The following is a 26460-nucleotide window of genomic DNA, read 5'->3' as shown; positions in this document are numbered from 1 at the left end:
CAAAGGATAATACTGCACTTTAATGTGTTGGTACAATAGACTTGTATGCAGTGCAACAGCAGACTGTTATGCCCTATACATATATACACTGGATGTAGTTAAAGCTCATTATCATCAAACACATGGTATTCTAAAACTCACCATAGCCTACAAAAGTCTGAACAAAATCCAAGGCCACGCATACAAGTAGAGGTATGTTCCCAAGACTACAGCTGATGTTGAAATAAAATACCAAAGCCTGGTGCCATAGTGAGAACTTTATCCTGGATAAATAGCTAACACCCAACCCATTCTGTTATCTCAGGTGCAAGACAATGCTTTGCAAGAGACAGGCGGTTGCAACCAAATGAAAGCGAGTCCAGAAAGTAGCAGTGCGCATGCGTCTTTGGTCCTTAAAAATGTTCTGAAGTTGCTAAGACAAAAAGAAGAAAAAAAAAAAATCTTCCTCTGAATTCCAGACAAGTATGACTTAAGGCTTTTAAACCAAAAACCAATACAAATATATTAAACTCAAAATAGTCAAATTCTGCTCTCAGAGTCAGTAGAAATTGAGAGCTTTCATTAAAACAAAATAAAATAAAGTGACTTTGTGTGCATGTGTGAACAACAAAGTAGGCCCAGGACAGTTCAAGTGCCACAGAGCAATGCATTGAGCGTGTCCATCCTGGCAGTAGTGAGATTAGTGTTTTCAGACCGAACACCATATCCTGTACAGTGCGTTGAATGACAAATCCCAGCTGGTGTAATTAAGCAGAGACATCTTCAGTGTGTTTCTGGAAATTACTGGCAGTGAGTGGTGCTGGCAATTACAGAGATATAATAAAGGGAAGGCCACCCTTTTAGTCATCACGGTCACCCTGCTGTAAAGCTCCAGGCCTGATGGAAACTAAGCCTGGCATTTTTCACTTTGGTTCTAGTAAAGGTTGAGAAAAGAGGCAAAAATGTGTGCTGGGTCAGGACACTGCAGCTTGCAAGACCAAGATTTACCAGGGAGGTGAACACATGGTGGACTCCGTATAGTCACACCCAGAAGCATATAATGTCCCATATTAAAATTAAACTGTGGTCCTATAATAATAATAAAAACAATAATAAAATATGCACAAGCGTATTTTTTGCTAGTTCTAGAAACGAGGGGAGGGAGCGATTTGTGCATTGTCCCAATTAAAGAGTCACAGAGTACTCATTAATTCTTTCCTAAGGATTTAATCAACTAGAGCCAGTGCAGTTTGCTGCCTGATTTTCCATACTGAGATTTAACATGTGGTTGATGTCCCTGGAAATACGTGGCTCAGTTGTCCCTATACAAGGGGCCAACTGAACAACGATGCCAGTGCATTTATAAGGGTCCCTGCCACAGAATTACGCTCTCTCAGAAAGGACATGGAGAGTGGGCAGCGTTAGAAAGCCCCTTCCCAAAGCTTTGGCCCACTGAACTAGAAACTTGAGATACTCTAAAAGGAAACTGTCAGTCTAGTCCAATCAACCCACTGAAAAATCCAAGGAGGCAAATTCAATGAGATAAAGTGGTCAAAAAACCTCTTTGGATTCATTAGCTCCCTTGCCAACTCAACAGCAGGTTGTATAAAGATTCCTTTTAAAAAAAAAAAAATTAAAAACTTTGACTGGTAAAATACTCTCACGCTGAGGCAGAGGAAGGTGCGTAAAACCCTGAAGACAGGTAAGACTGTACCCCTGAATTGTTTAGAAATTAATTCCCTGCAAGGTAAGAGACTAGAAAACAAGCGTCTTTAATTCACCATAAAACAACAGAAGGAGGCAGGCGAATGCTAACAAAATACACATCCTCAACAGACTCGGGTCACACGAAGAGGTATAACATACACATTCAGAGACTGATACAAGACACAGCAGAAGAGTTGCAATTAAAGTTATTGTAGGAGTCCTGAATTGTCCTGGGAGAGAATTCAGGAGCTTCCTGTTCAGGCATTGATGCATGTACGCGACCTTGCAAAAAACTCTGCAGCCTTTCAGTATTTCCTATGTTGCACTGTACTTCATTTACCAAAGATAGTTTTATGTTAGAAACAGGCTCTTCTTTCCCACCCCTCTGCTGCTGCTTCCGATGGCGGTCGATTTTGTTGTAGACAGGAGACAGCATAATTAAAAACTATTGGGAGCTGTGTTCCCCTGTGACGTGAGAGACAGTTTAGAGATTCACAGGACCTACCTCATTGTTACATTTGGGCTTGCGGGCAAGCCTCATACTGCACAAGTTAGGACAACAACTCACAACAGCTCGGTTTAAAAATCAGATGTACAAATGGTGAGGGACAGACGGACACGGGACGGCACAACCGGGGAGAGTGCATTCGGAGAACGGCACCGTTTCAGCTTCTGATGAGCGACAAGAATTCCTCGCGAGTCTTTGGATCCTCCCGGAATACGCCCAGCATTGTGCTAGTCACTGTTTTACTGTTCATCTTCTGGACCCCACGCATTACCATGCACATGTGCCTAGCAGAAATGAAAGAGGTGCCATGTGAATCAGGCTGGCCTGCTCTATGTGACAGCAGCTATGACAAGCGGCTGTTTTCCAGGGCTGTGTTTAACCCTGATGACCATTTAAAGAGAACTAACCCACTCTTCAGGCAAATGGGTCTGTTGAAAGCATCTAAGTTGGTGTTTTGCAAGGAGCCTGAATAGTCAGGTTTCCAAATACACTGGATGCGGAAGGTCTACTTCCCTGGAACAACAGCCTGCAAGCCTGGCATCGTTTTAATGCACGGCTAAAAATGCAGCAACATACCTGTTTAGAAACATGAGCCGAGTCCTGCTGCAGAACGTACTTAGCCTTTAACGAGGGCAGAATTTGGATCCAGGTTTATTTAGGACTGCTAGCTAAGCAGGCAGCTGCCACCGCTGCATAAGATAAGAGATAGCCGCCACCCCCCTCCCCGCACGGGGCTCTAATCCAGCAGCATGCTGACTAGCTGAGATGCAGCCCGCGCCGCGTGCCCTTGCGGAGGTGCCGGCTCATGAGCAGAGCTGTCACATGGCTAGACTACGTACCCCACTTTGACGGAGACACGTGATGCAAAGAATAGCAGATGTGCAACACATAGACCGAAGGGCCTTCTTTATAAGCACAGCCCAGCCGGAGTCCTGGCCTGTCACTATAGAGAAGAATGGCTCGTGGCGACTTACGTTGCTTCGATAACCACTCCGACGCCAGCGGGCTGTAAGGCTTCGGTGATGGCTACTGCAATTTGTTTGGTAAGGCGCTCCTGGACTGCGGACACAACAGGGACACAAGGAGAATTAGGCCCAGAAATACCAGCCACCCTCCTGCTGTTGGATCTGTACCTTGTGCACAGGAAAGGGGGCACTATTAAATAAGGGAATTCCTCCATATCCCTGCACTTCCTGGCTATTGAGCTTAAGGACCCCTCGACACATTTACAGTATTGCACAATTGACTGGTTAACTGTGCAATTACCTTAAGTACCGTGCGCGTGCAGCTGGTCTCATCACACAATAAAAAGCTCCAAACAGCTATAACGTTAGACCGTGAAAATGTGTACTAACTTTACAGCTGGTTGCCATCAAGCTTTAATTGGCACTGGACTTCCCCTGCAGCTGGGAGCCCTGCCAGCTTTGGGGGAGCCCTGTCCGAATCCCAGGACCATTACAGACTCTCAGCCCCGGCAAGTGCAGACCCAGGGTCCCAGCAGCATGCAGGGCATGGCTACCATCTCCCAGTCCTGGGGGTGCTTGAAACCCCCAGGGTGGGGAGATCTCCACTGCAGTGATCTGTCCTCCTGGGAGGGGTACATGAAGACACCCTTGGAGTTGGCAGGTCACCGCAGAAGTGATTTCCCAGCCATGGCGGATGTGCAGGGTGCTCCCACAGCTGGGAGCTCCCACAGCCTGGAGAAAGGGGCTGTCACCATGATGCTGGGTGCCTCGGCTTTGTCTCTGAGAGCCGCACTGTCAAGAACAGGCTGAGAGAAGGTACAAACGTTGGGTCAGGGCGGTCAAACCTACCCTTGGCCAGGCCCGAATGCAACCCCCTGGTTTTCGCTGACCAGAAGAGCAGGTGGGATTTAGGGTCAACAACTCCACGAGAGAAGAGGGGTAGGAAACAAAAAAAGGAACCGAGAGCGTACAGCCCTCAAGGATACCCTCCATTTCAGTAGTTACATGATTCATAGAAATGCCTGAGCTAGTGGTAAGATTTTGGACAAGGAAGGCAACACAGCACACAACTACAAATGCCTGTCCTGCCAACTCAGAGCATTTTCCCCCCCAACGCTGCTTACACTTTGGCCACAGACAGCCCTGCTGCAAATGCCCTACCAGCGGGTCAAAAGTGGTCATCTTCCTCCAGGCAGTAGAGACTACTACCACAGCCTGCGGTTCTCTTATGGGGATAAATTAGATCATTTAACCCAGAGATGTGAAGACTGAGTGGGGATTTGAGGACAGTCTTCAAATACAAAGAAGGGTCATTCTAAAGAAGATGGTGATGAACTGGGGTTTTTCTTTAGCCATGGGGGGGACAGGACAAGAAGTGATAGGCTTAAAATCTTCCGTGCTGCAACTTAACTTGGATGTTATGAAGAGCTGTCTCAAGTAGCAGTTCAGGACTGTGACAGATTATGTAGGGGGGGGTGAAGTCTGCAACCTTGGGGGTTTTGAGGTGCAGGTTAAGTGAGCATCTGTCTGGGATGGTTTAGGCAAGAGTTAGGGGGTTGAACCAGGCAACCCGCTATGGTCTCTTCCAGCCCTACTTTTCTACATGCCCCAAGAATAAAGTTGACTGCTCACCTTGTAATCTTCTACTGTATATCTCCACAATCCTAAAAAGAAGGAAAGTCAAAAGGCTGTTAGAGCACTTTCTAAGTGAAAACACAGACACTCATCCAGTACCAGTTTACCAAGGTAGACACCAGCCTCTTGGCCCATCCCAGTGTCAGTGGGAGAGGAAACATCCTTCTGGCAGCCTCTCCCGCTGAAATTACAGGGCTGGTCAGGGCATCTGGCCCTCAAGTAACACCCTTTGGGATCGCTCCCAGTTGCCCATGGCTTGGTGTTGGATTGTGCTTATGAAGGGCCCAAGCTGTGGCTCCCAAGATCTGCAGCATCCTGTTCTCCTCCAGGCACCTTGCAGCCTCTGAATACAGCCTCCCAGTGCTCTTCCTGGGAGCTATGGTGACATGGCTTCCCAGCTGGAGCCTGGTCCTAGCTCAGTAGGAACAAGGGAAAACTGTGGGAGGATCTAGGATTTCGAAATGGAGCATGTGGATGACGTCCTGCATCAACGCAACCCGCATTCTTCTCCAGTTCAAGAGAAACGATGCGTCTTCCTAGTATGCTAGGGGCCTAGCTTTAGGTTATTCCGTTTCAGATCAATGCAAAAACCAACATAAGAGTTCCAGTGTGCACTCATTTGCTAGATTATGTATTAGAATTAACAAAAAAACCTGCAACTAGGCAATAAAATAGTCAAGAGAGCCATTAAGTCTGCTAGTCATTGTAGTTAAATGTATGGTCTCCTACTTAGATTTGTAAAACAAAACCGAGTCTTTTTGAGTGCCGTGGCAGTGCCTCCAATACGTCACTGTCAGTCATTTCTGCACCTGAGTTAATGTCACCATACCCGAGTTATGGTTTTTAGGCACAGCTGGGTGATCATACAGCCCAGTTTAGCCGGATCGTTTTGGATTCTGGCCGGCGTGAGAATTAAAATGAATATCCAGGAAACAAAGAGGTGCGGGGTACAGTCTGGCAGGGAGGCGAAGCACTGTGGAGCAGCATGGTGCACCGGGTGGGTGGGCAGACAGGTGCTGCTCCCTGCCCACCCGCCTGCCTGGCACGCCACGCCACCCTGCCTGCAGCAGCACCTCCGACTTGGGGGGAAGCGACAGGGACCACTTGTTCTCACCCAAATGATGTGCTCTCTAAGACCAGTGATAGACCGTCACTAATGTTCACATGGGGTGGGGGGAGACAAAAAAAGGCACAAATGCTACAGGGAAATAAAATGCCACTTTGGAAATAAAATACAACTTTAACCCACTCTTGTTGTCACATAGATGATTTGGGGGTAACACAGAGAGTTACAGAGTTGTTATTTATGTAAATCAAGGGTGTTTTAGATAACAAACAGACACCCAAGGATGCTGCTATAAAAGTCTCCTATGTTCTCCTTGTTAAATCTGGACAGAAGCCAGACGTTTCTAGGCAAATACTAGCTGGGGGCACTAGTGATGAGACTGTGCTAAGAACAATGCTCTCTTGCTTTCCGAGTTAAATGATTATTCTCAAAAGTGACTCTAGGGGAGATAAATTAGGTACATTACCAACAAAGCAGCACAAATGTTGGTAAGAAATATTTTGTACAAATTATTAAAAAAAATGTTGACACTTTTCTAGATTTAAATTCAAGACGATCTGCAAGCATATTTCTGCATGTAAAAGGTATTATTTGTGCCAGGTTACAAATGCATGCTCTAAAAACACAGAGAAATGTGCGTGTTTACTAAATACGGGTTATCCTTGACTACACAAACTCAACATATTAAAATAATCCTATTAGGAGAGATTATACCTAAGGTACCAACAGCCTCACAAATCTTTGTTTGAATCGCAGGTTGCATTAAATAGGGCAAGGAAGGAATGTATTTTTTTTAGCAAACAGTCAAAAACACCATTCTTTAACCCAATCAAGGACAATGAATATTTTATTGTCCAAGAACCTGATCCTTCGCCACTGAAGCAGATGGGAATTTTACCGCTGACTTTCAAAAAGGCAGGATCAAACCCCCAAATAGGGAACTCCCTGCCCCAGAAAAGTACTAGGCACTCCACGGTGTGTTTCTATAATAATAGGTAAAAAGAAAATTATGTGCTTTTAATGACACATTGCCAACTGTAGAATAATCATTTAAGAGCAGTGATAATTTCATTTTGAGTCCTTTTGTACCTTTGCAGTTTGAAGATAAGTGCAGAGATGTGTATACACAAATCAATTGATTTATACTTTGAATCTGACCCTGAACAAGGTCAGAAAAGGTAAAACATTAAGAACAAAGCCAGGGTAGTGGTTCTCAAGGATTTTTTTTGGCCTCGAGGCACCCCTTGATACATTTAAGGCACTGCTCAACACTGACGGCACCCCTCAGAAAAATGCCAGCTCCTAGTTTTCACTTATTTTTTATACCATAGGAAAAAAACAATAGCACAAGATCACAACTGGTCAGAATGTTTTTGGCCCTCTGGATTCCTATTTGAAATCTCCGGGTTTATCTTTGGGTAAATGTGATCTCTTTTATTAGAGCAGTTAAATAGTTGGGAAAAGATGTCCTTTGCAAGCTTCTAGGTACAAACGCCCTTCTTCAGGCATAGGGAGAGTCTGATGGCGTTTTGTGTTCTCCTGTGTGGAACAGAAGCCAACATGCAAAATGTAGGTCTGTGAAAATGCAAAATGTGTGGCAGTGAGGATGAGAGGGGATGGGAGTATTGTGTGTGGATTTTGCAATATAGAAGTGAGGATTTTTTTTTCAGTACTTAAGAGCGTAATTCGTTAACAGGAGACAAGAGATGTAAGACACGTAGGTGGCAGGGGGTGATGAGAGGGGATGGGAGTATTGTGTGTGGATTTTGCAATATAGAAGTAAGGATTTTTTTTTCAGTACTTAAGAGCATAATTCGTAACAGGAGACAAGGGATGTAAGACATGTAGGTGGCAGGGGGTGATAAATGGGTTTACCTTGTGAATCCTTTTGCAAGGCTACCAGTGCTATCACTGCACTGCACCCTGCAGCAGCTTTGAAAGGATCTCACAGCAGCCCTGAGAATCACTGTGCTAGGGAATCTTTTTACTAGGGCTGTTCACCTTTAGAAACCCGACTCAGAAACAACATCGTGCAAGCTACCCTTTCAATTCCAGTTATACAACTGTCGGGCAACCTGGATCCCAAGGTGCCATCCATCCTATTCAGTGGCAGTAAAGGACAAAACAGACTGTAAAGAACTGTAGGCCCACACTTTTCTACATGTCATAATAATAGTGCTTCCAGTGAAAGGGGCTCAGAGCGGCACCCTCAGTTCCCAGGATGTGTGCACATTATAGGGGCAGGGATGAATACAAAGGACCCTTGAAGTTCAGGGCTGAATAGTCTGCCTGATCCCATTAGCCTGGGCAACATGGTGCCTTCCAAGCTCCGATAACTTCTGCTGCATCAGGCTGACAGATGATCTCCCTCTAATGTGCAGTTGCTTTAACAAACCTTTCTGGTTCTTCTCGGATCTCTGCAGCTCAGAGCCAGATTTCTTCTCCAAAATACCACAGGCTGAATTTAAAATGCTGTAGTGGTACCGTCTACCCACTCCCTTCCCACTAAGAAAACCCAGCATGCATGTGGATTTACAGGGCTGACTCTCACTAGTGTTACTGGGAACTACATGTGTACATCCTCTGTATCGGCGAGGGAGTAGACAGACTCCTTCCATTCTTGACTGTGGCTCAAAACCTAATATATGCTTGCTATCGCCTTGCTATCACCCACAAGTCCTTATCCTTGATAAATGTCATTTTTCTGCCAGATTCAGCCCAGCATTTGATCCAAGAACACATGCTGGGGAAAGCTATTCGTGTGGCAAACAGATTTCTGAAGTGTCCCATAATGACTCTGGTTCCTAAGCTGCACGTCACCAATAAACGCTATCCCTAGGCAGGCTCGCCGCAGGTTCCAGGGAAACAAAATGTCAGATTTAATTGAAGAGTCAATTAACACGGATGAAGAAAAAAAAAAAAAAAAAAGTTTGAGATTCAATTTAACATAATCCAGAGATAGACTGTAATTATATGTTCATTTACCATTTACAGATCTTGAAGGTTTATAACCCAGAGTCCATTTTTATTAGCCAAAATCAGCTAATAAATGTTATTGGTTTTAGTAGCCTGTTTTCCAAACTAGCTTCTCAAAATAAGCCCTTGCTCTACCTACTATAAGACCACAGCACATCAGTTTTTTGGGTATATTACAGGAAGCTTTGCAATTTCCCCGCACCTCAAGCAGCTTTGGTATAAACCACCGGAGAGCAGCAATATAAGCTTTGATTTTCCAGCAGACTTAATGATAAAAATAGGTTTAAATCCAAACCCAGAACAAAATACTGCCTGCTGTATTTTGGAGGGGGAGCAGATTAGAGAGATTAGCAACAGCCCAGAATCCAATTTGTCATTGTTTTCATTAGATTAGCACTTACCTAGCAAGCTTGCTGAGACCAAGGACTTGTTTGTTAGGAAGATAACCAATATGTACCTGGAAAAAGCAGAGTCAGCCATTAGCAGGGTCAACACACTATTGAGGACACCCATGAAACACATGCATAGTGTACAAGATGTGCATTTCCTTCATGTCAAACTCTGAAACAGGAGTGGGTTTAGCATCCAGAAGTCTCAGCATGTGGAAAGGAAGTGCTACCATGCAAGTCTAAAAGATGAGAGAGCAGCAAGCAGAGACTGACGGTGCCTGGTGAGTTCAGTGCTCGTGTGTACAGCGGCTGCATTTACTGGGAGAGATCACCACTCTTACGTGTCAGAGTGGTTATTAGGCTTATTTTTCTGTTCTCAGGAAGGCTATAACCTACACAAAGACCTTAATATTGAGGTGAGATATAGACATTTTTAGGGGAGCATTTATCACTCAGTACAGCAAAGTTCAGCTAAGATAAATGCAGCCTCCTTTTAATGCCTACAAAACATTTAAAATACAGAACCTGTTCTTTTATTTTGGCTGGAAAATTCATCTGGCAAAAAGCTGACAAACTGAAATGCATTTAAAAGGCCAAGGCCTACAACACTGATGTTACAGAAGGTGAGATGAAGCCCATGTCTGTCCCGTTCAGATAGTGCATATCTGAACACTGTTCCAGTTTAATTTGTAACTAAAGTATTCTCTGTTTCCAATAAAGACATCCCAAAAGTGGTGACACTTTTCAGAAGTTGGAAAAAAGTGCCAATGAGTTGTGGGTTTACTGTTCTAGCAGATTGCAAACCACCACTTGGTGTCCTTGTACCACCGACTTGATATACGGGCCAAATTACAACAGTAGGAAGGGGTCAGTGTGGGGCTCTCTCTCATTTCGCCAAGAGAACTGATCTTCTGGAAGCCTATTGTGCTAACGAGACCACAACTGCCCCTAATTACCTGGCTACATTGTTCACTTCTATCACTTTTCTGATGGGTAATCAACCAGCTGACACCTGGAAGACATGAAACATTTCAGAGCAAGTCAGAAGCACAGCTACTTGGAGATAAAGCAATGAGGTTTTGCTGCCCGTGGAAAACAGGTCGGCCGTGAGTTTTTAAACAGCACAGCAAATCCACCATTTGCTGGCGAGCACTGGTAGCATGCTTGATGTACCCAACAGGAGAATGGCTTGCCCAACGATACTTCAAGGCAAACCAAAGCTGTGGGTTGCCTGTTTTAGTGGTAGGACCGAGTCAGTGTTTGCAAAGAGATTTCTCCAAACCACCCAGGCTCAAGCTGCAAAACACAAAAAAAGAACGCCACAGAAGTAATAAGGAAGATGACACACGCTGTACAAGAACTACACAACAGGCCATTAAAAAGTCAGAAGGCAAAAAGTAGCTTTACTTTCCATGGATAAGTATTAGCAAAAGGGCAGGGGGGGGAACAAGAGGTAATGACCTTCAACCAGGTGTATACATCACTGGCTTCTCTTCAAGTGACTGACTTTTAAGAAAATGGACCATAATCTTTGCACCTTTACCCCAAAGTCAGGCCCCCACAATGAAGCTGTGCGCCTTAAGAGGGAAGCTGATTTTTCTGCCCAGAATCAGAACACCCCGTTTTGATTTCTGCTCCGAAACCAAATGCCCAGGAGCAGCAGCAGCATTGCTGTTCAAGCAGCCAAGGGAGTCCGTTGACTTAACGGGTCTTTTACTTTGCTCCATAGGTGTCGTCTGGCCTTTTTAATAGTCTTGGTGTTCCACTAATTAAGCTAACCTTCCTTCTGGGAATTCTGCTGTCTGCTAGCAACTCCTGGTCTCTGTCCTCTGATTTCACAGCCTTGCAGGCCTTTTGGCTCTTGTCCTTGCTCTATGCAGCTGTAACTCAAGAAAAATCATATGGTCTTCATTTTGCCTTTCCAAAACCAAGGTGCATATTACATCCCAGGGCACACTGTATGCGAGAAAATACAACACGTGGGAACGCAAGTGGGCATGGAGAGGATTTTAAAGGACACAGGAACACCTGCATTTCTATAGCCCACATGTGCAGTGCAAAGAGGCACTGCATTAGGGAGTGGGTTCATCTTTCAGTGCTGCTAGGGGAGCAAAATGTGGAAGATCACAATTAATAATTAATTGTTCTGAGGGCCTCAGAACAAATATTAGCCAATTGAAAACCCTTAAAAGAAGGGTCAAAGGGGTCTTTTCAAAGGGTATCATCTGGAAGTCAGGCTTTTTGAGCAGCTCAGCTTCCAGATACTGCCATCAGTCACTTCTGGATGTCTTTGGACCTGCAATTCTGCTGCTATTGTACTTGCCCGTTTAAGACAGTGACACTAATCAGATGCTTGTACAGTTTGTGGGGATTAAGGAGATGAAAATGCACTGCCTGGCTTTTCAATTGTTCAGGCAAATGCAAAGCTCCTGTCCAGGATGACCTGGTATAATATCAAGATGTCTGCCCTAAAGGCTTGGTACTGGTTCATGAAGAAGAGCTTTGATCTAAAATGTCAGAAACTATTAGGTTAATCAGACTGATAAAGGTTGAGCATTATATTTTAAGGGCTTAAATCCACACGTAGCTTGCATTAAGGAGGTTTTCATAATTTGTATTCTGAATATCTACATCACAGCTGTTAGCTGCAGATAGTTATGGCTTTAAGAAAGGCAGCCAGGAAGCACACTTGAAAGATTGGTTTAAGTGCATATTGCAGGGTTTGTTTTGCAGAGATTTACCTTTCCAACAAATGGAACGAGGTGATGTTCACACAGTGAAAACATGTCTATGTCCTTCACAATTACCATCTCATCATGATCTTCATCGAAGATGGCATCATTCAGAACATCTGAAATTAAAACATTTGCGTCAGAAACGTACACGTGCAGAATGTGCAATACACAGGAAATGCTGGTTTTATTTCCACTTGATTTAGTAAAGAATCCACCCTATCAAATACACAATTGAACATTTGTGTATATTTTAGGGGATTGGAGGCATCTTTAAAAGCTAGGTACTCTAGGGCTGTGCAAAATTTCACTGGCTGTTTCGTTTCAACACTGTTTCAACCAATTTCGAGGTTGAAACAGCAAAATCAAAACCAAAAGCCCTCAAAATAGCCTCAAAACAAAACAAGGCTGGTTGAAATGTTTCAAAAGTCGAAACGTATCGACCATAGGCTGGGGATGAGAAGTCAGTCCAGCTAGGCTGGCTTCCCATCCCCTGCGCAAGATCCGGTAAGGGACAGTGAGTCAGCCCAGCTGGGCTGCTTCCCCAACCCCAGCGCTAGATCGTGCTGGGGCAGGAGGCAACCCAGCCGGGCTGCCTCCCGTCCTCAGTGCTATCTAGCACGACAGTCGGGGAAGCAGCCCAACTGGGCAATCTAGCGCTGGGGATGGGAAGTCAGTCCAGCTGGTCTGACTTCCCATCTCCAGCGAAACTTGAAACAGCTTTGAAGCAGCCTTTCTGTTTTGATGGGATGGAATGGAACGGAACAGCTGTTTCGACTCAAACTGAAATTTGAGACGAAACACTGTTCCGTTGAACCGTCGAAACTCAAGGTGAAACGGAACGGTGCCGTTTCACACAGCCCTACTAGGTACAGACAGTCAAAAAGACCAAGGTGGAATCGATCCAATCTTCACAGGTTTGTCTAAACTGTGTAGACTGGAACAATAATGACTAGAACTCACATCTGCTCTTCAGTCACGAAAGGCAGGCAAATGCCCACACTGGCCCAGGCCAGAAAGGGGGGCATTGCTCAAGCACGCCTCCCAGTTGGTCAGCCATTGCCGAGTGGGGACCACCCCTGATTGGCTGCCTGGAACATGCCTCCAACCCCGTTGTCTTGATGTAGGGAGGGGAGGAGCCCTTGTCACAGTGCCAGCTCCCCTGAGTGGGGTGTCTGCCCATGTTGAGCAGCCCCATGCCTCTGGGGGTATCTCCCAGCCTAGCCAAGGCTCCCCCTGAACCCTGCTCTGCCCAGAGGCATAGAGGAGCAAAGGCTAGCCCACCCAACCTGTGAGGCAGGGGTTAGTGGGAAGCTATACAGCATGCTGGGATGCTGCAGGACTGAGAGGTAACTTGAACCCTGAGCAGATTGGAGACAGAAGTTCGATAGACCAGTGTAACCTAAACTGGTTAAATCCAATGCTACGTCCATCCATGTCTATCTTAAACTGAGTTCAGCCATTTTGAAACCAGTCTATGTGTACTGAACTTCTGTTCTGTTCCAGGTTTAGACCAGTTTCTGATCACTTATACTGGTTTACATGTCATTTCTGTCCCTAGCCACAGAAAGATGCATCTCTCCCATCAATGATCTCCAGTAACCTTGTTTTTTAAATAATTTTCTAGGCCCAATTGACCTATTTAAACTCTTGGCAATCTATATACGACATAGACAGCTGTTTTGGAGATTGTGTGCTTTGGGCAAGGTCCGTGGCTGTCAGACCTCCTGCACCGTTCAAGCTGCTTGTATCACATAACTGACATTAAACCCAATTTGTTCACAGGAAAACAAGTGTGGCTCCCCAAGTGTTTCAGAATGGGAAAAGTAGACAGCTAATGAAGTAACTCAGGAAGTAAAGTCTCATTATTGCAAGGCTACTGCTGAAAAAGAAGGCCTGGTTATAAAGGATCTTCATGTTGTACTTGCTCTTCCATGTCCCGCATGGCAAAGTCCAGCTGGGCCAGGGTTCAGGCCAGAGGCAAGCCAGCACAAAGTTCCACCCTGTACTTAAAAACTAGTGCTTAGCATGGGATAAACACACCCAGGCAAGAGTGATTTAGGCACATGGTAGCAACCTGACAAGATAACTCCCCTTCCCCATGTTTCACTTTGTGGCATAGAGCCTCTCAAACTAGTTCCATGGCTTGATGCAACACCATCCATCTCCAGCACTTGCCTCTTCAAGCTCCCTCAAAGCATGGGACAGAGTCCATCAGCTAATGGAGATACAGCCCGTTTTACCTGCGCTCCAAACAGAGGTACTTAAAAAAAAAAAAAAGGATGACAGCAAGGAAAGCAGAGGGAAGGAGACTAGTCAGCTCCTCCTGTAGCAAATGGGCGCTGCCTGAGTGCAATGCCTGCAGCCTTTGTGCTGTTCCCAAAGGATGGTACCCAGCTCCTTAACTTGCGTCCGACTGAGGTCAGTCCTGCATCATGCATCACTGAGGATCCCAAGAGGCCACGCTATATTGAGAGATGTCAGAAGGATGTTAGCCAATGCCCCGAGGTAAGAGACCCAGCCTGCTATTCAGAAAGGGAAGCAGAGATCAGCCCAAGAAGCTGTCTGCTTTGTCTCTGTAACCTCAAACCTGCAACAGCTATGCTAGCAATTCAATGGGGCATCCAGCCAGCCTAATAGGAACAGCTAACGAAAAGGAGCTGCTCGTAGGTTCATACCGGGTATTTTGTGCAGCCTGAAGCAACTACTAGACAGCTCCCGAGTACCATAAAAAGAGCAGGGTGAACAAGAACAAAAGGCGCCGTGCACCGGCGGTAACTTTGTTAAAAAGGTTCACTCTGGTCCTTGAGTGACTCAGTGGTTAATATACCAGTTCAACAGTTGTGCCCGCCACATCATGTTATACACCTTCCCTCCGACACGCACGTCTACCTAATGGCTGCCATCTGGTGCCGACAGCATATCGCCATCGCAGAGTGTTTTAATTTCCTGCGTGCTATCAGCAGGATGCAGGTAACCCTGGAAACCAGCATCTGCGACATTCTGCCTTTGATGAGCGCTCGTTACCACGAAGGCCTGGCGATCTCAGCAAGACGCAACCTTGGAGCGTTGTCTGGGCCATTCAGTGGACCAGGAATGACGGGTGGGCCCCGAAAAGATGAGGTGGCTTCTTCACACGGGCAGAGAGCTGTGCCCCTTGTGGGAGTCAGTCCAAAGGATGAGGAGGAACAGTGGGACGGGGGTGGGGGGCAGGAGAGGCACACACTCCTCAGGGCTGATGGGTCCCTATCAGAGGCAAGAACAGCAGCAACCAACTACGTGCCACCAGGGAGGGAGGGAGGAAAAAAGTGCCAAGAGCCAGTTCGAGCAGCCGCAGTCCAGAGGAGGCTGCCTATGTATGTGGTCCTATGCGGAAAGGCATCCGCCGAGCTCCATGCAGCTCGGAGCACGTTCCCCTGCCATGTGCAGCAGAGCTGATGCATTCCCGGGACCTGTACCATCCAAGGACCCAAAGTCCCAGCACAGAGCACTCCCCAGGACAGAGACCGCCCCGAGTAGCCCAGCCAGCACAGGGGAGCAGAAGGGACAGAAGACAGGATAGCCCCGAGCAGCATAAGCCGTTGGCACTCCCTCTCTGCCATCCAAACAGCCGCCCGTCTTCTTCCCCACCCCATTCCTTTCTGCCTCGAGTTCACACTGCTCACCCACCCCTTTTCAAGTGCCAAATAGCTCTGCCCCTGCCGGCCGGCCAGCCAGCCGTCACCAGGACTCGCAGGGCCCTGATGGGGCCTCACACTCCAACAGGACAAGTCTCAGGACCAGCTCACTGAACACCTATGAATCCCAGCAGGGTTCAAGGGTCCCTGCTTTGTCCTAACCCATCAAAGCCTTCATGCCTTTCCCCTTATGCCCTCCATTTCCAGTAACCTCCTTGTCCGTGGGCCAAGCTCCTTCCCTCCCTTCCGGCTGACCCTTGTCGTGCTCCTCTCCAAACCAGCACTGCGGCCGCTGCGCCACGTCCGAGCCCCAGGAGAACTGTCTCCTTCTCCCACCTCTGGCCATAAACACAGTAAGGAAATCGCCCACATCTCCAGAGGCTTGGTCTGAAAGGGGTTGAGCTTATTCAGACGGTGCCAGGAAGATCAAGGTCAGCTGGTAACGGGGTCTCTTTCCAAACTGGGAGCTTCCACAAAGGACAACTGCAAGCCAACAGGGACCCTGCTTAATGAATTAGGCAGAACAATGCAGCTTTTTGAGGGGAGAGCTATTTGAGTGACAACGGCTCACTCAAAAATCCCAAACTTTGTCAGGAGAGACCTTTTCGGGACTGACGTCTGGTGCTAGGCACTGTACAGACCAAGAGCTTAGGCAGAGAAGACAAGACGGTGGGCAAGTGGGAGAAGAGAAGAGCCGGGAGGGGAAGCAGCACAGGTAGGGTCCCACCAGCCAGCCACCGGGCTGGGACCAGGACAGAGGGCTCCCACCAGCCAGCCCAGTGCCCTTCCATGCTGCCACCGTACCACAGGCACCTCTGTTTTCCCCTTTGATTGGAAGAATAAAGCCGACTTGGCAAACTTCCCAGAGGAAAAGGAAGGGAAGACAAATCAGGAGACCCTTCACCTTTTCCAAGCCATCAGCATCTCACTCACCGCTCTGCTTCATCTTTAAAGCTAGTCCCAGCAGTTTGAGTCACCTGAATTTTCTAGCTCGAGACTAGCCACGTGTAGGTCTGGCCTGGCGTCTCCACAGAGGGCGAAGGGGTAGAAGAATTAGCAGACTAGCAAAAATGGTAATTGGGGAAAAAAAGAAAAAACACCTTTAAGAGCCTGGGAGACAGGGCCAGAAAAATGACCTCAAAACTAGCAAGCGGCTTTCTTCTCAAGCAAGGTGCCAGACACGCACCTGAAAGGGAAGCGGGTTAGCTAGAGAGCCTTGTGGCCCTGCCACAGCTCCCCGTGGCAAAGGAGTGCGTGGAGTTAGTGTCACCCAGACCCGTGGCATGAGAGCTGGTGCATCTGGCACGGAGATTAAGTCTTCTCATTTTCATGAAGATGCAGAGGTTTTCCTTTGCAACCCCCCCACCCCCGCGCTTCCCCCTTCTCCCACAGCACCTCCTGCTCTATTGCTTTCAGGAGGTCCCTCGTTAGTAGGAGCACCCTACCCTCCTTTCCTCCGCTATTTGTTACAGAAGAGGAATCCATGGATGCTAAGACGACTATAGCAAAGAGACGGAAAAGGGGTTGCTGGACTCTCCTGTGACCTGCTACTTTACTTGTCCCACTTTCCAGATCTGACAAGGCCACAGCTGCACCAGGGCCATGTAGGGGATGCTCCTGCAGCAGCACTTGGATAGCAGAAAACCGTCTCCTCCTAGGTCAGTAAACCAGAAGGAAGTTGATTGCAAAGGAAGCTAAGGAAGTTGAATACAAGATCTTTCCAGACCCATCGTGATATTAAAAGGCTCCAATTCAGTTCAAACACGGACACTTTGGGGGCCAGCAGGCAGCAGACACAAGAGGTAGAGCTAGGCATGCGAGTATCCGGTGGTAGATGTCTCTGACCCAGAGCCAAGCGACTGCCATGGAGACTTTAATATGTCATAAAACTAAAGCAGCTGCATTCATTGAGAAGCAGCGCCTGGAACACTATGGGCAGAATTTAAATAATACCTTTATCTACAAAATGACAGGGGATGAAAGCAAAACTCAGAATCAGAGGAGAACAAGGAACAAGAGAGACCTTTTCGGGATTTTGCGTCACAGGGAAAAAGGACCTGTTGCTATAGAAACTATTTGCATGGCTTTAATGTAGCATGGGAAAGCAAAAGCACCTCTAGCAAGCAGAGGAGATGCAGTGTCTTCCCAGACAGCTGACTGGTTAGGTCAGGAGAATGAAAGATGAGGCCACTATACAGAACGGCCTCTTAAAACATCCCATTAGATCTGCGATGCTTGAGATACTCGATATATTCGTTTCCTGCGACAGCACATCAACAGTGGAGGTGTGGGAGATTTATAATTTGCTTTTTCTGACAAATCCTGCCTTCAAGGCAGCCAATAGTTGGGGAAGGTCTTTTTCTTTTCAACCAGTTCTCCCCCATCCCCTTATACACACTGGAAGAGCAAAGTTTCATTTGCTTTCATGATTCCCCTGGGAGTTTGGTCTATAAGACAGGTCCAGAGAAGGGCAAGCTCTGATGAGCATGCTCAAAAGCATCATTTTAAAGACCAGCAGGAAGATGAATCTCCCCCTCTAGACAGGGGTCTGGACAGATTAACAACTATATGGCTTTTAAATGCATGGGTGGGGACTCGCTGCTGGGGAGCACACATCAGCAAACCCATGGTTTCATCTATCCGCTCCTATCCCACAGTAAGGGGAGCTATAATACATGGCAACTCAACCCCTTCCCCAGGGACAGGAGTGGAGAGCTGAGCCAGGTCCGCTGGAACTACAGTACATCCTACCCCATAACATGTCCCTATAAAACAGCCTAACAGTTCATCTGTCCAACCCCCATGGGGTCCTGTGGTAGGAACTGGACTGAGAATACTGTTCACATCTAACTAACATCATAGGCAACGTGAGAGACCAAGGATTTGAATATTTGCAAGGAGCAAATTGCATTCATCCCCTCCCAAAAGCAAGGAAGGTGGCCCCTCTCATTTGGAAGTGGGGTACCTGAAGGCCCGGCCTAGGGTTAGCTTTGACAACTACTCTTGCAACAACATGGCTGTGACTGCTGTTGTCCCACTACTTTACCTGTGGCAGGCCAGGGGGTTATGCCTTGTAGCTGTGCAAGGGATGCGACTGTCGCACGGCGCAATGCCTCTGGAAGGATAATCAAATGCACAAGTGCAACATGGGTGACAACCGGCTGGATGGCAGCTAGGCAAGACTATGTTTTAGGAGTCTTGGGGCATCTGGGTCCATCCCAGATAACGCAAGGACACTCAAGTAATTTTTGTAAGAGGGTTTGCATGGGATAGACACTCAAATGAATTTAGTAATAGGGTTTGCATGAGATGATTTGGATAGGGATGATCGGGGGGGGGGAGCTGGGCTAGATAATCTCTAGGGATCCCAATCCTGCTTTTCAGTTATTCTAAGATTTTTTTTTTTTTTTGTTAGCTTGTGGCAACTTCTGCCCACAATTCAAATGCTGGGTGTGAGTAGAAAGAGCAGAGTTGTAAATCAAAACTACTGTAATTTTACAAGGTTTGAGAGACCTTGAATTGCTTCTGGTCAAGAGGCAGAGAGCAAAGTTTTCAATGTATCCAGGTATTACTATTCTGTAATAATTGCAAAGTTTTCTTTGCAGACAAGTTAGTGGGAAGAGTGGTTCTTAAATATGAAAAAAAATTCAAGATATCAGAATTAAGCATTGCTCACTGCCACGCATATGATTTATCTGGTAGAACTGAAGAGTTGTGAACAAAGGAATGGATTTTGCATTAAAAGTCAGATTCACAAGAGATGCACCATTATTTTGGGACGTTTTTAATAAAGAAAGAAAGGCTCCAGAATTAAAATTGGAGATGAAGAGAATTGTCTTTAAATGCACAGAAAGAACACAAGAGAAATTACGTGCAATTAACCCTCTAAAAACATACCAGCCGGGTGGGATTTATAACAATCCTCATACCAAAAAGGTCTTCTGAAGTGTGAAAAAGGTGTCATTTAAATCTCTTGAAGCAACTGAAAGACTGCATTCATCCCAGATGGATTTAATTGCTTCAGAAAGTCTCCAATGCTAATTCCAGAAACCGAGTCTGAAGTTTAGCCGAGTACGTACTTGACTTATTAGAAAGCAGAGGGAGAGGAAAGGCAATATTGCTAATTTTGTGTGCTGTTTGTGTCCATTTATTTGGCTGCCAAAAAAGTGTTCTCTGTTCTGCCTGGGGAGATTCGAGTCTATTCACATGAAAGATCACAGTTATTAGAGATTCTCTGATGAAACAAAAGATTAAGTTCTTAAAGTGGTCTTCCGCCGATACCTTTATTAATATGAAGGCAAAGCAGGATGATGTAACAACTCATTAAAAATGTATCAAGATTTCAGTAAAGGTTTCATAACATTGCCATAATATTAAGGGACATGTTGAAAGTTTATTCTAAAAGCTGATGGCCGGGCAGAGAGTAGGGAAGCTGAAACAACGGATTAAGAAAGGCCATACAGAAGGCTTTAATGAGCAGGGTCCTCGAACAAGATTTAACAAACTTCTAGCTAAAACCCGAACAAGCACAAATGAGTGCATCTGGGTTGGAAGACAAGGGTCTTTGGGTAAATCGGATGTCTTTTATTTGGCCAACTCAAATAGTTGGAAACATTCTTCTTTGGACACGCTGCAAGATCCAAAAAACTTAAAATACTCCATTTCAGAGGACAGACACCCCAGGGAAAGTGAATCAAGATTTTGTTCCTATTCCTTCCCCAATTTTTAGGGAAACCCCCCCAGATATAGCCATAGGAAGCTAGCAATGCAAGCAAGGTTGAAGTTTAACTAGGAGCAGGCTGTGTTTTGTCCAAACGGGCTGCAAGAGAGCTAGCAACCTCAGTATCACGTCTCCAACCAGAGAACAGTCACCTGCCGTCTCTCAGAAACGGGCAAGTTTGCCGATCAAACAGGCTGTTTGCTCAAGCTGTCGACTGTCTGTTTTCGCATGCTGGTGTTTTAGCCAGCACCGTCCTCGGCAAATCGACCAAGCTTGAGAGACTTGACAGTCTGCCCCACCACTATCATCTGCTAAAATACCAACTCCACGGAGCCAGAAGAAGGCGAGGAAATTTAACATTAAGGTTGTATTTATTCTACACTTGCCATACAAGCAAAAAGCATTATAAAGATACATGTGACAAGTCTCATTCTTGGTGCTGGCAGTTCCCAGATGATAACAATTTTGCCTTAAGGAGATGTACAAAAAAAAAGAAAAGAAAAGAAAAGGATCATTTAATGACTGGATACAAAAATCACAAGAGTAACAGATTGAACCAGGGCAGGTTCAGAAAGCCAGGATCTCTGAACAAGGAAAATCAGTTTTCCACCTGCATACAGCATTTCCATATTAAATGTGCATAACTGCTGGCCCCAAGGTAATTGCTGACGTTTAACAAAGCATCAAGTCCACATGCTGCCGTGGGTAGAAGAGGCAGTTCAGCGTGCCGCCATGCTTTAGGGCTGTTTCGCTTAAAAAACAAAAAAGCTTTTTGCCTCGCATCGCTAGCTCTGCTTGTACAGCCACTGCAGCTCCGAACGGACATGTGGTTTCACTCACACCACGTTAACATAATGAAAACCAAAGTTATTTTCCTTCTGCAAAGGCCTGATGTTCATTAGGGCCAGTGTCTGGTGTCTCCTGTGGTCTTTCAGAACCAGGACCGGCTCATTGCTGCTCCTCTTCTCAAGGTGCTGAAGGTCCCCTTTTAAATTTAGATTAGCCCCGTTCATTTCCAAGACCTTGGGCCTAGTGGGCCTTTAGGACTTGCCGCTCATGGATCAGGTCTTGGTACACACTATTCTATTCTGCAATGTTTATTTTAATAGCTTTACAGACAGCAGCCTTCAATAAAGCTGCCGAGTATTATTAAACGAGGGATTACACTCCTCCTTACAAAACAAGGCTGAACTTTAGAGCAACCGAACCAAGAGTACAAAAACTAAATTAAAAAAACAACCAGCATCGACTAGCTGTCCAGCTTGATTTTCGGTTGCAGAACATCCGGTTGACAAGTTTTCAGTTTAATTTATTCCCACGGCTAATCTCATGGCTCATTAGAGCCTTACTCTGATGAGATGATTCTGCTTCCTCGCTATTTAAGTTTAAGGAGTGGAAGTCTTCTGGCCACCCCTATTGATACAGGAAACACCAGGAAGGCTGATCTGTAAGGGGAGTCTTTCTCCATCTGCAGAGCCAAGTAGAAAGCTCTAATTGCTGATAATTTTATATTGGTCATTTAGACTAAGTGACTGGGGAAAAGGACATGATAAAAAGCTTGTTTCTATACTAGTACAGATCAGTTGTCCTGAAAAAAAAAATGGCTTCTAAAAGGTAGGGTATTGACCAAACCCAGATGTTTTAACGGGAAAAAAAAGATACGTGACCTAGAATCAAAGTTCGATCCTGACATTGTTCTGGCTTTTCAGAGGCGACTTCCAGCTACGCAGACATTCAATATTACATTCAGATCTGTTATCTGTGCTCTGCGACACGTACAGAAGATGAGTCAGGAACATTACTATTTAAGCAAGGCCAAAGCAGCCATGGGAGACATCCCGTGGCAGTGAAAATGACCCAAAGGGGTAGGTGAGAATCGACTCCAAACTTATTTTGCTGCTCTAATTGCATACAAGTAGCTCAACTTTGGGTAGATTTTGTATTTAGTCTCATTCCCCCCTTCCCACAAAGGCAGGGGTTTTCTTCCAGAATAATCAAGAAAAATAGTACCGCATCAGGCACCAAGGAAGTGACATACAAGGGCCTGGGGGCAGGAGAAATTTATTCAGTTGAAGTTTGCTTTGAGTAGCTAAATATCATATTCATTTGCAGTTCCCCCCATCCCCAAGATGGAAAATGGCTGGGGGGGGGGGCTTACTAAAAATGCAAACAAAACTAGCTAGCCAAAAAACCTTCCTCCCCATAACACTAAGCTCCCTTCAGTAAAAAGCTTTCAATTGAAGCCCAAGAAAACTCCCTCCCCCCCTGACAATTTTGGATCACACAGGACCTATAAGTGTGTCAAGGTTTCCTCTCTTTCAAAGGAAAGAGGTTCCCTAATCAGAAAAAAAAGCCCACACAAGATCTCTGGGGTCTTAAATAAGCAGATTAAAAAAAAAAAAAAGCACTTTGCAAAGCAATTAAAAAAAGTAGCACTGGTGGCTGGCCCGATACAAGACAAATGCACTAAGTGAGCTGGAAAATGCTAACCACACCCAGAGCTTATACAGCCGGTTGTGTGCTGCACCCTTGCTCTCTCCTTCCTGGGGTGCAGGATGAGATGAAAGGGCACTGCAGGGCAGACCCTTCCCCACCCCCAAATCCTTCCCTAATATTCTGGCTGCAGCACCCAAGCCACAAGTGGCTCAGCACAGAAAGCACCATTTTCTCCCACTCTGTGCATTGCGTCTTTCCTGCAAACACTTTTTTTGAACTGGAGTACGCTGGTCCCCGTTCACCGAGGGATGCGTACGGCATCATGGCTCCGATTTAACACCAACGGTCTAGCCCAGCTCAGCAGCCCACAGCATCCCTGCCTTACTGCATCGCAAAGCTTGGGTGCTCAGACTGCCACAAGAAGCCTCCGGGCATACGCAAAGGCTGAAAGACGAGCAAGAAGAGGATAACTCACAAATGCAAGCGGCAAGGGATAACGCCCCAGGCAATCGTGTGTGCGAAGGATCATACAGCCCCTACCTCCTCATTTGGAAAAATTAAGCTGAGCATTTTAAATATGTGCAGGTTTCCCATCCAGCGTGCTTGTGCCCCATTTCTTCTATTCTTAATTCAATTTGACAGCTAAAGACTCCTCTCTGCTGGTTTCCCCAGGGGCAAAGAAAACACCGCTAGAAATAAGAAGCTGCCTCCGGTTGTTCAGTCTCACAGGGGTGATTTTTTGGAGTCCCGCAATCACACTACATACAGGGATCACGCTGCCCTGCAAACTCCTCTCTCAGGCTGGCTCTGCCAACTTCCAAGAACACAGCAGCTCAGTACTAGTGCATTTACACGCTTTGCACAAGTGCTTGCAGACCCCAGGCAAGCCGAGGGCCTCGCTGTGCTGGGCACTGCAGATGGACGCACCGTGGGCACGGTCCTTGCAGCATTGAGACAGGGGCTATACAAAAGCCTCCTTTCTCCAAGTGTAAGCACACACTTTTAAGAAGCAGAATCCACAGGCATTTTGCTGGCCAGCCAGAGGTCTCTGCTGCCAACTCTGCCCACATTTCCATTACGGAAACTGGAGAGGGAAGATTGCCTCCAGCGGGAGGGAAAGAGGGGCTGCTCCTTTCGGAGGGAAGGGGGAGTGCAACAGAGGAGGCTGGGGCAGTGGAAAGGGATTCAGTCTCCTTGAAGACGGGCGAGGTGGGAACAAGCACACTTCTGTCGCACACCGATCTCATCTCACCGGTTCAAAAAGGAGACACACAAGGAAGGACAGCGCTCCTGCAGCCTGGATCCCGTACAAAGGAGGTTTTCCCTGGAAAAGCCTCAACATTACCACCCAGTCCTGCCAGCTCTTTCCCATGCAGCAGCCAGCACAGCCAAGGGGCGGCTGTGCGCTGCCACAAAGGGCTCTCCCACTGCCCTCCCAGCCGCACGTCACCCGCCACGACCGCTCTCCGCAGGGACGGGGCTTGGCTAGGCAGGAGGTTTTGACACCCGAGTAAGTGCCTCAGTTTAAGACCTAGGAACAAGCAGCATTTTACTCTCCCTCGTGTCATGCATCCTCCACCAGTGCCATCCCCTGCACTGGCAAGAGGGGACTTTTCAGCCTTTGCTGCCTGGCAAGGCGTACCGCAGGCCTACAGGCAGAGCCCGATAGAGCCCAGGGTACACGGGACAGGAGGGACGAAAAGCTACTGAATAACCTAGGAACTGCGTTGGTTCACACAGCTGCTGCCCATAAAAGCACTAGCTATTAGTCACTATGGGGAAAACGAGACGGCAAGTGTGCTGCGATAACCGGAGCCGAGGTAGCTGGGGAAGGCAGTGGAGGGCTTGTGTCCAGGTGACGGCGAGCAGGCAAAAAGCAAAGTTAGGAGTTAGCTGGGAGCCAGAGCCGGAGGACGAAAGCAGGCCGCGGACCAGACCGACTGGCCTGCAGGTTTCCCATTTGTGCTGCTGTTGGTCACACTCGCGCTTCTGGAGCGTCCCTAGATCGGCAGCCAGCCACGCGCCGCCAAGACAAGCACGCGGCTGGCTTTCGTTTGGGAAACGGCACTCCCACCTCGCTTTTTAATTTTTTTTTTTTTTAAATGGCTGTGACACTTCCCCTTTGCAGACATTCAAAATTTAACCACTTACATTAACCAGTCTGCAGCGGTTTCATTCTATACTACAAGACACATTAGCATTGGGCGCGGACAGATGACTCGGTACTGTTCGTCCAGCACAAGCGCCGAATTTCCATGGGGGAAAGGTGAACAAGCATATCTAGGTGACCTGGAGCAGGAGCGTGGTGGATACCTGCAAGCTAAAGGACTCGACTGCCCGGTGAGAGGCGGGGTGGGGGAAGTGGCTCTGCTACTGGCAATAAATACCCTAAGGAGACGAGCGGCCCCATAACGCCAGGTGCAGGGAAGTGCAAGGCGCAGCCCACCCACGACCCCTGCGCTGCGGGGCAGCGGGGAGGAGGAAGGGGAGGCACTGGCAGCCAGTCTCGCTCGTCTCGGTTCTTTCCCCAGCCGGCCTCGCCCTCCGCTCCTTCCTTCCTTCCTGCTACCTCCGTGACTCAACTTTTTCATTCAGCAACAGCCCGGCTGACGACAGTGACAGTATCGCTCCTGCCACACGGTCCCGGATTGCATCACGCCGACCGCAGGCTTTCTGCTTCCCGACAAGCTGGGAGCGGGAGCAGAGCGCCGGCGAGCCTGCGGTCGGGGGGCTTCTCCCTCTCCCCGAGACGCGCCTCGAGAAGCCTGCCTGACGCCCGCTCGATTCGCTCACTGAAAGTTTTCATTCTGAGTTCATCCGCGTTAGCAACCGCGGTCCAGGGGAAGCCCAGCCAGCTCCTGGCCCGGACTACACGCTGCGCCAACCTCAGGGAAAGAAGAAGTCACAACTTGAGTCAGGAGGGAGGGGAAGATGCCGGAGCTCCCTCCCGCCTCTGCCCCGCCAGCGCGCGCCTGGGTAAAAGCAGCATTTTGGAAACCTCCCTGCGGAGAGTCTGACAAGCTCACGACTTCGGGGCAGGGGGAGAGAGCGCCGGGCCCCGCGGTCGCCGCGTGCGGCTGGCGACACGACGCTCCCCAGAGCGGAGCCGAGCCCCCCGAGCCCCTCGGGGCCGGGCGCAGCAGGGAGGAGGGGGCCGAGGGGCGTCTTGGCCTCCCCAGAGCGGGACCCCCGGCCTTGCCCGCCCCAGCCCCTGGGGCAGGGCGAGGGCGAGGGCGAGGGCACGGGCCGCGCGAGGAAGGGGCCAGGCAGCCCAGGCCGCGGGACGTGCCCGGGCACCCCGGCTGGGAAGAGCGCAGCCTCGCGCCGGGCCCTACCTGCGATGGTCTCCTGGTAGCCCTTGGTGAAGAACTGCATGGCCGTGGCCGCCCGCCACGGCGTCTTGAGCAGCCCCTGGCGCTGCGGGTCCTCGCCCAGGGCGCGCAGGATGGCGGTGTAGGCGGCGGCCAGCCCCGGCAGGTGCAGCGCGTTGTCCTCCTCGCTGCGCGGCCGCTCGTCCCGCCAGCCGGCCGGGCACCGCGCCGACGCGCCCGCCTTCGCCTTCTCCGTCTCCGTCTCCGTCTCCTCCTTCGCCTTCCCCGGCCCCGGCTCCGGCCCCAGCCCGTTGCAGCTCAGCCCCCGGCCCGGCTCCATGCCGCGCTCCCGCCGGGCC

At 47.9% G+C, this 26460-nt stretch overlaps 1 protein-coding gene across 1 annotated transcript; it reads right to left on the bottom strand.

The window, feature by feature from the left end:
• Nucleotides 1–26460, bottom strand: GCH1 (GTP cyclohydrolase 1). The gene is made up of 6 exons (XM_090034377.1): nucleotides 26126–26460; nucleotides 11967–12076; nucleotides 9238–9293; nucleotides 4792–4823; nucleotides 3169–3253; nucleotides 1–2478 (listed from the first exon to the last, which is right to left on the bottom strand). Exons 1-6 carry the CDS (start codon nucleotides 26439–26441, stop codon nucleotides 2352–2354), a joined length of 726 nt encoding a protein of 241 aa, XP_089890503.1. The 5' UTR covers nucleotides 26442–26460; the 3' UTR covers nucleotides 1–2351.

Source organism: Crocodylus siamensis, chromosome 2, assembly GCF_052110815.1.
Source record: "Crocodylus siamensis isolate JL-2025a chromosome 2, ASM5211081v1, whole genome shotgun sequence".
Classification (NCBI taxonomy): Eukaryota; Metazoa; Chordata; order Crocodylia; family Crocodylidae; genus Crocodylus; species Crocodylus siamensis.
The sequence above is the reverse complement of the archived record's forward strand: the minus strand, read 5'-3'. Positions and strand labels throughout refer to the sequence as shown.